General features: G+C 36.1%; 1 protein-coding gene across 14 annotated transcripts in view; it reads left to right on the forward strand.

The window, feature by feature from the left end:
* PTPRD (protein tyrosine phosphatase, receptor type D) overlaps positions 1-13,105 on the forward strand; it is a 2,180,605-nt gene that overhangs the window by 2,050,782 nt on the left and 116,718 nt on the right. For 9 of the 14 annotated variants that reach the window (XM_021074310.1, XM_021074296.1, XM_021074327.1 and 6 more), the window contains one exon: positions 13,039-13,080. The exons of the other annotated variants lie outside the window; for them this stretch is intronic. In XM_021074310.1, the coding sequence (XP_020929969.1) occupies positions 13,039-13,080 (42 nt within the window). The remainder of the gene's footprint in view (positions 1-13,038; positions 13,081-13,105) is intronic. 14 annotated transcript variants of the gene reach the window in all.

The raw sequence follows: 13,105 nt of genomic DNA on the forward strand, positions 1-13,105 counted from the left end.
TGCAACTAAACAACCAACGGATCACTGAGAAAATTAAAAAAGGCCTAGCGACAAATGACAACAAAGAGACAATGATCCAAAACCTATAGGATGCAGCAAAAGTAGTCCTCAGAGGGAAGATGATAGCAAGCCAATCTCACCTCAGGAAACAAGAAAATTCCCAAGTAAACAATCTAACCTTATACATAAAGCAACAAGAGAAAGAAGAACAAACAAAATCCAAAGTTAGTAGGAGAAATCATAAAGATCAGAGCAGAAATACATGAGATAGAGATGAAGAAAACAGTAGAAAAGACCAATGAAACTAAAAGCTTGTTCTTTGAAAAGATAAACATAATTTAAAAGCCTTTAGCCAGATTCATCACACACACGCGCACACACACACACAGAGAGAGGGCTCAAATCAATAAAATTAGAAATGAAAAAGGAGAAATTACAGTGGACACCAGTGAAATACAAAGACTAATAAGAGACTACTTCAAGCTACTATATGCCAATAAAATAGCCTAGAAGAAATGGAAAAATTGTTAGAAAGGAACAACCTTCCAAGATTGAATCAGGAAGAAATAGAAAATGTGAATAGACAAATTACAACTATTGAAATTGACAGTGTTATTGAAAAGCTTCCACAAAAACAAAAGTGTAGGACCAAATGGCTTTACAGGTGAATTCTATCAAACATTTAGAGAAGAGTTAACACCTATCTTTCTGATACTCTGCCAGGAAATCAGAGAGGAAGGAATACTCCCAAGCTCATTAAGCGAGGCCACCCTCACTCTGACACCAAAACCAAAGACACAACAAATAAAGAAACTTATAAACCGATATCCTGATGAATATAGAAGGCAAAATCATCAACAAAATATTAGTAAACCAAATCAACAATACTTGAAAAAGATCATACACCATGATCAAGTGAGATTTATCCCAGTGATGCAAGAATTATTCAGTATCTACAAATCAGGTATGTGATTCACCACATTAACAAAGTGAAGAATAAAAACCATATTCTCATTTCAATAGATTCAGAAAGAAACTCTGTAGAACATGGGCACAGAGAGGACCTACCTCAACATAATAAAAACCATATATGACAACCCCTAGCTAACGTCATTCTCAAGGGTGAAAAGCTAAATGCATTTCTGCTCTGACTAGGAAAAAAATAAAGATGTCCACTCTTGCCACTTCTAGTCAACATAACTTTGGAAGTCCTAGCCACAGCAATCAGAGTAGAAGAAGAAATAAATCTAAATTGGAAAATAAGTGAAACTGTCATTGTTTGCACATGACATGATGCTGTACATAAAAAATCCTGAAGATGCTAGTAGAAAACTGCCAGACCTTAACAATCAACTTGATAAATTTTCAGATTACGGAATTAATACACAGGAGTCTCTTGCATTCATATACACTAACATGAAAGATCAGAGAGAGAAATTAAGGAAACAGTTCCATTTCCCATCACATCAACGAGAAAAAAATCCTAGCAATAACCCTACCTAAGGAGGCAAAAGACCTATACTCTGAATGCTATAAGACACTGATGAAGGAAATCAAAGATGCTACAAACAGATGAAAAGAAATACCATACTCTTGGATTGAAAAAAAAATCAAAATTGTCAAAATTATTATACTACCCCAAGGCAATCTACAGATTCAGTGCAATCCCTATCAAATTACCAGTGGCATTTCTCACAGAACTAGCACAATTTTTTTTAAATGTGTATGGAAAAACAAAAACCCCAAATAGCCAGACGAATCTTGAGAAAGAAAAATAGAGCTGGAGGAATCAGGCTCCCTGACTTCAGACTATACTACAAAGCTGTATTGATCAAAACAATATGGTACTGACACAAAGACAGAAATAAAGATCAGAAGAACAGAATAGAAAGTCCAGAAATAAAGCCACATACCCATGGTCAATTAATCTACAATAAAGGAGGCAGGAATATATAATGCAGAAAAAAGAGCCTCTTCAATAAGTGGTGCTGGGAATACTGGGCAGCTACATGTAGAAGAATGAAATTAGGGAGTTCCTGTTGTGGTGCAGCAGAAACGAATCCAACTAGTAACCATGAGGTTGCAGGTTTGATCCTGAATGAAATTAGTAACCATGAGGTTGCAGGTTTGATTCTGAATATATAATGCAGAAAAAAGAGCCTCTTCAATAAGTGGTGCTGGGAATACTGGGCGGCTACATGTAGAAGAATGAAATTAGGGAGTTCCTGTTGTGGCGCGGCAGAAACGAATCCAACTAGTAACCATGAGGTTGCAGGTTTGATCCCTGGCCTTGCTCAGTGGGTTAAGGGTCTGGCATTGCCTTGAACAGATGCGGCTCAAATCCAGCATTGATGTGTCTGTGGCATAGGCTGGCAGTTGTAGCTCTGATTCAACCCCTAGCCTAGGAACTTCCATATGCCATGGGTACAGCCCTAAAAAAAAGAATGAAATTAGAACACTCTCTAACACCAAGAATAAAAATAAATTCACAATGAACTAAAGACCTTAATGTAAGGCCAAATACTATAAAACTCTTATTTATAGGAAAATGTATAGGCAGAAAACACTTTGACATAAATCACATCAATATTTTTTTGGACCCACTTCCCAGAGTAATGAAAATAAAAACAAACAAATGGGACCTACTTAAAATTAAAAGCATTTACACAGCAAAGGAAACCATAAAAAAATAAATAAAAAGATAAACCAGAGAATCGGAGAAAATCTTTACAAATGAAGTGACTAACAAGGAATTAATCTCCAAAATATGCCAACATTGCATCTAGTTTTATAGAAAAAAAAAAAAAAACAATCAAAATATGACCAAAAGATCTAAATCAACATTTCTTCAAAGAAGACAGAGGGCGAAAAATCGCATAAAAAGATGTTCAACATCACTAATTATAGAGAAATGAAAATCAAAACTACACTGAGCTATCTATCACCTCATACCCATCAGAATGGCCATCATCAGAAAGTCTACAAACAATAAATGCTGGAGAGAGTGTGCAGAAAAGAGAACCCTCCTATGCTGTTGGTAGAAATGTAAACTGCTGCCACCACCACTATGGAAAACAAATTGGAGATTCCTTCAGAAACTAAATGTGGACCTACCATGTGATCCAGCAATCCCACTTCTGGGCATTTATCCAGAGAAAACCATAATTCCAAAAGATACATGCACCCCAATATTTACTGCAGCATTATTCACAACAGCCAAGACATGAAAGCTACTTAAATGTCCATCAGGAGATGACTGGATAAAGAAGATATGGTACATAAATACAATGAGGTATTATTTGGCTATAAAAAAGAATGAAATAATGTCGTTTGTAACAATATGGATGGACCTAGAGATTGTCGTATTAAACGAAGTTAGACAGAGAAAGACAGTTATCATATGAGATCACTAGTATGTGGAATCTAATACAAAATGTTACAAAAGAACTTATTCACAAAACAGAAAGAGACTCAAAGATTACAAACCAAATTTATGGTTACCAAAGGGGAAACATGACTGGCATGGGATTGGCATGTACACACTGCTATATACAAAATTATGTAAGTATCAGGTACCTACTATCTAGCACAGGGAAATCTACTCAATAGTCTGTGACGGTCTGTACAGAAAAATAACCTGAAAAAGAATGAAAAGATAGATTGATTCTCTTTGCTATACACCTGAAATTAACCCAATATTGTAAGCAACTATACTCCAATATAGGTGTTTTGTTTTGTTTTTTTGTTTTTGTCATTTGTCTTTTTTCTTTTTAGGGCCGCACCCTCGGCTCATGGAGGTTCCCAGGCTAGGGGTCCAATCAGAACTGCCGCTGCCGGCCTACACCATAGCCACAGCAACATGGGATCTGAGCTGCATCTGTGACCTACACCACAGCTCAAGGCAACACTGGATCCTTAACCCACTGAGCAAGGCCAGGGATCAAACCCACATCCTCATGGATGCCAGTCAGGTTCGCTAACTGCTGAGCCACGATGGGAACTCCTCCAATATAGTTTCTAAAAATAATAAAAATGAAAAAAAAATCATCTTTCGAATGAAAAATCTATTTACTCTCCTGTTAGAGTCTAGGTTTAAGGAGTCAGACTTTTTCCCCCCCAAAATCTGCCTCATATTCAAATGATAATGAAACATACATTCTAAATTTCATATACATTCAGTATTCTGACATTTACATACTTCACAGAATTCTTTAATTGCAGTACCACAAACACACCTGTGAGTCAGGAAAAGGAATAGGTCAGAATTCTGTCCCCTGCCACTAAGCTAAGGCACAAAGTAAAGACAGAGAAATCCATGGGTTTCACAGTAACCATCGTTGTCATGCGATGGGATATAGAGAGGGACATTGCTTTAGTTCACTTGGCAAACCCAGGGTGATGATCAAGGCTTTCTCTCTGTGAAACACTGTATTCAAGCATGTAAACAGGATAAGGAAGGAAAGCTCATTCTTTCCCAATTAAGAGCAAGTACCTCTGCTTGTAGATATTTTCCACCAGTATATTTATGTCATTAAGTTTCAGGTGGCAACATACAGCCAAGTGAGAACCTGAACTACCTCATCTCTTAGGAGAGTGCGGTTTACAACATAGCAAGTCAGCAGTTATTGGTGTACAGGGCAGTCAGATCTGGTGTGGAACATGTCAACTGAAGTAAAATTGCTTGTGTAACCAGTGACTTAGAAGTGTGAAATAGAGACCTAGGTATTTAAGAAGGGATCATTTAGCTGAGGTGAAACTTAACCCCTCAAGTGAATGATGGAATAAAATGTACAAAATAAGTAAATGAGAGAGGAGGGTATAAAAGAGTAGAATTAACTATTGGTCAATTTTTATAAGTCTTTAAGATCTGTGGAGGAAGGGAAGAAATATTCACTTATAAAAGGTAGTTTTAATGAAAGCTCTATTAAGCCTTACACATCTTTGTAGATAGCAGTAACTGGGTATGTATTAGGATGGCTGGTGGATGAGTTACATGTTAAACGAAAGTAAATGTGTTCATTAGCCAAGGTTGGGAGGAAAGCTTTTCTTCTCTTTCTTTTAAGAAACATTCCAAGTCATTTTATAATTCTCCCGACCAATATTTCTTAAAGTAGTACATGTTTACTGAGGAATTTTTAAATTGAGAATAAACTTACTAAACTATGGGAATAGAGGTGTGGGTTATGTAATTTAAATTCTGTGTATTTGAAAACTTCCGTAAGTTATAAAAGGCAAAAATAACACTTTTAGAAAAATTACTCATCTTACCACTTATTTTTCTTCTTTTGATATGTTTAAGAAATAAATGATCTCCAAAAACTACTTCAGTTTGACCCTCAGAAACATCTATCTTATAGAGATCCAAGTATATCCTTCCAGACTTTTTTATATGTATATATAGTTCTTTAAATGATAATATCTATAACAGGTGTATAGATAGGTGAATATACATGAAATTTCTTGTTTTAACATTTAACTATAAAAAAATTATATAGAACCACATTAGTGTGTTATGTGTTCTCTCCTTTTTAACAGCTGGTAGCATTGATGTGATAATTCTTTTCTACAGACATCACATATTATATTATCTCAGTCCTTATTAGTGGAGACTAAGTTATCACCAGTGTTTTGCCCTTACAAATAATACTGTAATGAGCAATACTGAACCCAGATTTTTCATATCATTGTTGCTATTTCTGAATGATAGACACTGGGAAGTGTGATTGCAGAACCCTCGGGTAGGTACATAGATTTCCAATTATAGGTATTTTTGAAATATTATAAAAAGCCTTTATGTACAGAGTATCCCCTCTGAGCTATGGCTTCTAGAATTGGACAAAATGACTAAGATAAATATAATATTGTCAAAAGATGGTGATTTATAAGAAAACCAAATAAATGGCTGATGTGTGTTTCTAGTTCTACTTTTCCTAACAAAGCAAATTTAAAAGTATAGCATCTTATAAAAATAAGCTTTCCAGTATGTATTTTTAAAAAAGGTGTAAAGAAACATGCAACTAATAGCATTATATGGTACACCAGTCACCACCTTCCTCCTTGCCTGCAAGCTTCTCCCTCTAGACCAACCTGCTTTGGTTGGTTTTTCAGTTTCCATTAGAACATTTTCCTGCAACATTCTTTCTTCCAGTAACTGTAGCCCTTACTCAGAATCCTCCCTTCTCCCACCAAAGCCCCCTAACTTTCAAACCAAAAAAAGCCCTCTAATGTTTGTACGTGCACCTTTTAGGAAAAGAGATTTAAAAATTGATGATCAGATGTTACAGCATAAGAGCCTCATTTTCATTTCGTGGATGACCTTAATATGTTTTGCCCTAAAGCAAACATGGATGGTAGGTGATTGATGGGCTGTGAAAAACAAAAACAAACTCATAAAAAGTTAACGTATCAGAAATAGCAGTATCAGCAGCAGAAATGTCTGCATAGCAACTGAATGAGTTTTTCAAGGTCTTGAGGCAACTCTTCTGGTGCATTAGTAGAATTAGTTAGATTAATGCTAACCAGATCCATTTATATATATGGATCCTTATATTCATATTTATTTCATAATTTATTTTGCACTGTAGGAAATTTTTGTTATATTTCAGAAACATTGGTTCATTGAATCAAAATGGTAAATTTCTGATATAAAGAAACATGATCTTTTTAAATTCTGCATTTTGAGAAATCTTACATAAAAATTAATTTTAATGATGCTATTAAAAACTAGATGATCCTAGTCATGTGTTAAGTCAAGCTATTGTTGTTGTTTTACCAAGATACAATTGTAACTAATAAATCCATGTTCTCTTTTATCTCTAATTCACCATCCATTTATGAGGCAAAGTGCCAACACCGAGTATTTGTAGATATTCAGATTACTCTAAGTAGCACATAAATTATGTTAAAAGTTCACAAAGATTTTATGAACTAAATTTTCTATGACTTATTAAGTCAGGAACATATACTTCTGATTTGATGAACAAATTAGTTTCCCCCTATTCCATGACCATAATCTGTTCTCGAGCCTTAATTTGTCAGAAAAGAAAATCATAAAGAGAATATTATTGCATTATCACACATACATATTAACAGCAAAAATCATCTAAAAGATGTTCCACCACTACTTGAGACCTCAAAACCTCTACTTAACAAAATTGTTATAAAGTTTTAAAGTGCCTATTGGCATGTTATCCAAGATTAAAAAATAAAGCAAGTATTTGATCAATATTTCTTTATAAATAAAATATTATTTGAAACGTGGTGTTTGTTAGATTACTACCTTAGTAAAATATAACATTTCAAAAGCAAAAACATGGTAAATTATGGAGGTTTTTTTTTTTTTAATTTTGCTGCCAAATAACACTATAACATAAACTGGAGATGTATATACACTGAAAAATATTTCATAGAAGTTCACAATGTTTTAATAAGAAGTAACTAAAAAATATAGGTGTTTGTATGAGTGCCCTTTACCAGTTCCCCACCACCGAGAGACAGACCTTCTAAATGAAGCTAGTACATTACTAACACATTGAGGGTAGTTTATGATACCTTGTTACTACAAAATATGCCCAGTTTCACAGGCTCATATTCAGGTACTTGGCACTACCGTGCCAGGAGTGTTCAAACAATTTTAGGGACAGTATGATATGATAAGTTCCTTAAATGCGAAATGACAAGGTCTGGCATCAAATCTCCCACATAGCCATAGTTTTAATGACAACGATGATCTTGATCACATCATTTTCCCACTCTGAGCTTCACTTTCCTAACTGGTGGAATTAATACGAGAGGGAAAGGGAAGATAGCTGAAACCACAAAGGGTGAATCACATGAGAACTACACGTCGTCCTATCCACGCTCAATGCTCAGTGTCCAGCCCAGTGGCCTATGGACACAAGCATGCTGCCTGTCACTCTCAACCTTCTTTGAATTTAAACCACATACCAAAGGATCATTTTTTTCTTTTAAAACAGAGTTGACTCTCTAAGTCAGCCATATGTAGCCTGCAATGGTCTTTTCTTTGACCCCCACTGGATTTCAATTAAACTTTGAGTCAATAGTGAAAACAAAGGAAAGTCACATAATTATCTGGGTTTTCAGTTGCTATTGAAAGCCTGAAAACTCTCACCCTCTTGGCTTTGTAACACCACTTGGAAGGTCTCTGCTAGAGGTTTCTCCCTTCTAGAAATCTGCGGTGTCTATACCTACCCCTAAGGATGTACCTGACATTGAGAAAGAATGTTAGTTGCCATTCAAGCTTCTCATTGTTTTTCCTAAAATAGAGAAATATTTCTCTTTCCTGAGACTTCACTTAAAGTAGAAAAATGAAAGACAGCCCTAGGAGGCTCCTTGTTGCACAGAAATTGGGAAACTGTTTCTTGTGAATGTGTTCACTATTCAGTACTTGGTTATCTTCAATCATTTACCTAACTGAGCTGGCCCTGTTAGCTCCTGGAAACCTTGCCCTTGCTTTAGAAGATCATAACTTCCATTCTCAAAATAAAATGTCCAAAGATATTTAAACTACTTAAGATTTTGTTATTTACTAGAAGGGCTAAAATATACAAGTCACTTAACTTTCCTAGACTTCAGAGCCTTCTTGTATAAAGTGAAAATGCTAGGCTAAGTAATCGCTAAGGTACCACTCCCTTAAAATTGCCACAATTTTAAAGTTTTACATCTTATAAGGACACCTCTGTGAGGTTACTGTCACCAATATGTACCCTATTAAAAGTAGCTATCATGTTTTTTTCCTCCAATCTAAGGCAGATTTCAGTGACTACACCTGTCATTTCTCATGTTGACAGTGTATACTGTGGATATCGTAACTACAAAATGAAAACTGCTCAGATGCAATGTGTGCCTTTAAAATGCATTTATGTTGTGCATTGGTAGCTTTGAACTGATGAGGTCATGACCCTGGCAAGTCCTCATCAGCTGTGAGCTGCACTTCAAGTTCTTTGTCGCTAATAATAGCTCAAGCACTAAAGCTTACTAATGGAGAGTCAGAGCAGATTCAAGGGTATCACCAGGAGAAAGCTGATCTCATTCTCATAAACTCTGATATGATTTTTGAATGAAAAAAAAAATGAAGTTACAGCTTCCACCTCCCATCAAAAATTCCCATTGCAGAGTTCCTGTCTTTTGATCCCTGGCCTCCCTCAGTGGGTTAAAAATCCCCCACTGCCCTGAGCTGTGGTATAGGTCACAGACATGGCTTGCATCTGGCACGGATGTGGCTGTGGAGTAGGCCAGCAGCTACAGCTCCGACTTGACCCCTAGCCTGCAAACCTTTGTGGCCCAAAATAAATAAATAAATAATAATCATAAACCCACCTCACGGAGAACTTTAAAAATATTAATATCTGGCTCCCATACCAAGATATTCTGAGTTAATTGGTCAGGTGTACAGCCTGGAAAGAGGAATTTTAAAGCATCTCAAGTGATGTTAATAGGAGAACACTGTTCTAATAAAAATATTGGTTTGCAGACTGGTGAGCAATGGCCAAGCTGTCACACAAAAGATTGAAAAGATACTATAGTCATGTCAAATTCATAGTTTTCCTAGGGTCTGCTTTTTCATTCAGATTCTGACACACTTGATTATATTCTATAATTTTTTTCCCACATTGGACAATGGACAAGTTTTAAGAGAATTTTGTAACAGTATTTTGCAGTAGTTCCTTGGTGATTATTTTCTGATTGAGCTAAAGAGTTTCATGTTAAATAGATGTTGGAGAGGCTATGGAGAAAAGAGAACCCTCCTACACTGTTGCTGGGTATGTATATTGATGCAGCCAATATACATATTGTATTGAAATTCCTTTGAAAAAGTAGTCACCAGGGAGTTTCGCCATGGCTCAGCAGAAACTAATCTGTCTAGTATCCATGAGGATTCAGGTTCGATCCCTGGCCTTTCTCAGTGGGTTAAAGATCTGGTGTGGCCATGAGCTGTGGTGTAGGTGGCTGTTGCAGCTCAGATCTGGCATTGCTGTGGCTGTGGAGTATGCCAGTGGCTACAGCTCGGATTTGACCCCTAACCTGGGAAACTCCAATGCTGCGGATGGTGGCCCTAAAAAGACAAAAAAAAAAAAAAAAAAAACCTAAAAAATTCACATGATCTGGAAATCCCCTCCTGGGCATATATTCAAATAAAACTCTAATTCATGCACCCCTGTGTTCATAGCAGCACTATTACTAATAACCAAGACATGGAAACATCCTAAATATCCATTAACAGAGGTATGGATACAGAAGATGTGGTGCATATATACCCATAATGGAGTACTACGTAGCCATAAAATGCAACTTGCAGCAACATGGATAGTTCTAGAGATTATTATACTAAGTGAAATAAGTCAAAGACACATATGATATTATGTATATGTGGAATCTAAAATATGATACAGATGAACTTATTTACAAAACAGAAGCACATTCACAGAAACATAAAATTTAGGGTTAGCAAAGGAGAAAGTGGGGCATAGATAAATTAGGAACTTGGGATTAGCAGGTACACATCACTATATATAAAATAGATAAATACCAAGGTCCTACTCTAAAGCCTCAGGGAACCATATTCAATATCTTGTAATAAGCCATAATGGAAAAGAATATGAAAAATAATATATGTATATATAAATATATTATTGTCATTCTGCTAATAGAACACTTTAAATCAACTATACTTCAACTATATATATATAAAATGATTAAGAAGGGTTTCATCCCATGTTTATTCCTTAGCAGTTTTTATGTTAACCATTATTCATTTCAAATACATGAGATAATAATTTGGTTGGCTAAAGAAAATTGTGTTAAACTTCAAATAGTTGACAATTCAACTGCATACATTTTGTTTTATAGAATGTAAATGTTCACTACCTCTCGAAAAATACAGTAACTTTTAGAACTTACATATGGAACTACATCCACAAGACTCTTCTCTGCCCAGAAATCCTACCTACTTGAGGTAGAACTGAGTTATAAAGAAGGAAACGACTCCAGAATTTATCTAGCTCCACACTTTTTACAGAGAGAGAACTTGAGGTTCTGGATAACAAGCGGTTTTTCCCTTTAATACGTGGCAGTTCTAGAAGTAGAATTCGCGTTTGATACGCTAGTCCGGGATTTCCTCTCCTGTACCATCAGATTTCCACAAGTACTCTTCTCTTTTCTGTGAAAATCCATTCTGCCATTTTACTTGTCCTAGAATTTTGTTGCAATATTGACAATTCTTAAATAATGACTCGAATACCATCGTATCTTTGTGTGTGATCTGTACATATCCTGAATAAGAATGTAATGGACCAGTGCGGTTTGCTTGGATTGCCCTGTAATTCGCCTCCAAAGTAATACTTCCACACCATGAGCCAGTGCATGCCAGAAGTAAATATGTTGATCGCATCTTTGGTTGATTATGATGGTCTTCTACTGCTGTTATACTAATATTTTTCCCATCTCCAACTGGCTTTACTTTTTGCAGCTTTGAGCAGTAATTCAGTCCCCTACGCCTCTCTGATTGGCTCTGTGTCCTCCCTCTCTAGCCAAACCACCACTCAGTCCATATATGATAATAACTCTCTCCCACGATTCGCTCGAAAAGGTCTAAACATCTTTGTCTCTATTATTTTCTCTGTTAAAGCACTGTAATGGATGTCCACATCATTTCATGTCCAAATAAGCCTAGAGTCTCTTGTGCCTTTGCCTTTCCATTCTTGCCATTGGGAGTGCCTCATCTGGATAAGATCATTTTAATTATTAGACCACTGTCACCCACCCACTCCTTTCACAGAATGTAAATGAGTTCAATTCTACCATCTATATGGAAGAGTTCCAGAAATAGGTTCCAGCATTTAGGTCCAAATGCATAATTGTCTCAACAACAAAGAGTTTCTACTTCCAAGCCCACTCATTTTTATTGGATCTTTAAAATTTTAGCTTACTGGAAGTAGCCATGAACACTAAAATATAACATACTGCAGCATAGTGCTAAAATGATTGTCTGGAAGAGGCAAAATAGTTTTACTTAATTTACCAAATCAATGATAATTTGGCATTTGAGATAACAGAACTCACTGGGTGACTTTCAATAAAGACAATTTTTTTAAAATGCCCACAAATTACATGATATATTAACTTAATAATGCTTACCATCACATAGCCTAACACCCTCCAAAGAGCCCTAGGGACAGGAGAATGTCAACAGGGTTTCCAGTTTGAGCCCCTCCCTCATTCTTTTTCTACTTCAGAGGCTTCCCTGGGGGGCATGCTAGTTCAAGTTTTTCTTGTCAGCTGGAATTTGCATCTATAAGACATAAGTCAGCAATCCTCTCTCATGGCGCTCTTGAGAAGTCAATCAGAAAAATAAAATGCAAATCTATGAAAAGTGAGAAACCACTGGAAAAACACAGGAATCATCACCAAAGTTAGTGGTAGATTATTTTTAACAGAATCTGTGATTCTAATATATCTTCAGCTGGCAGACTGAACTATAATGTACCACCCCTTGTCATAGCTTTCTTTCTTTTTCCACTTTCTTTTCCCTCTTCATTCTTTCACCATTTGTTCCCTTTCCCACATTCATTTCCTGTTAGTGGACAAAGATGTTTACACCTGAAGTAGATTGTAGGTTTGCTGGGGGTTGAATAAGGGGACCTGGGGCAAGATACCACCAAGCTGTCAGTGTGACCATTGATAAATATCCAGGAGAAAGCCGCAACCCCAAACACTACAATCTGCTACTAGTAGAAACATTTTTGACACTCAGTTTGGTGTTTGATTTTGTCATCAGTGATTATCATCTCTGCGCTGTGGTGCATGCCATTCTTTGTGTCCATGTTTGCATGTGAATGTCAGTCACCTACAGGTTTGTGAAATATTAAAGCACTCAATCTAGTCACAATGTATAGTGAATCCTGTAAAAACCTGTGACATTTTTATTTGTCCTTTTAAAAAGTTTATCAGCCTATCCATTTCATTTTTTTAACAAATCCGTTCTATTTTATTTTATTTACACCATCATTTCCTTTGCAGGTTCAGATGAATCCGGTTACCCTGGTAACCTTCATTCTTCAAGTTAGTTTTCCTTGATTACGCATAA

Source organism: Sus scrofa, chromosome 1, assembly GCF_000003025.6.
Source record: "Sus scrofa isolate TJ Tabasco breed Duroc chromosome 1, Sscrofa11.1, whole genome shotgun sequence".
NCBI lineage: Eukaryota > Metazoa > Chordata > Mammalia > Artiodactyla > Suidae > Sus > Sus scrofa.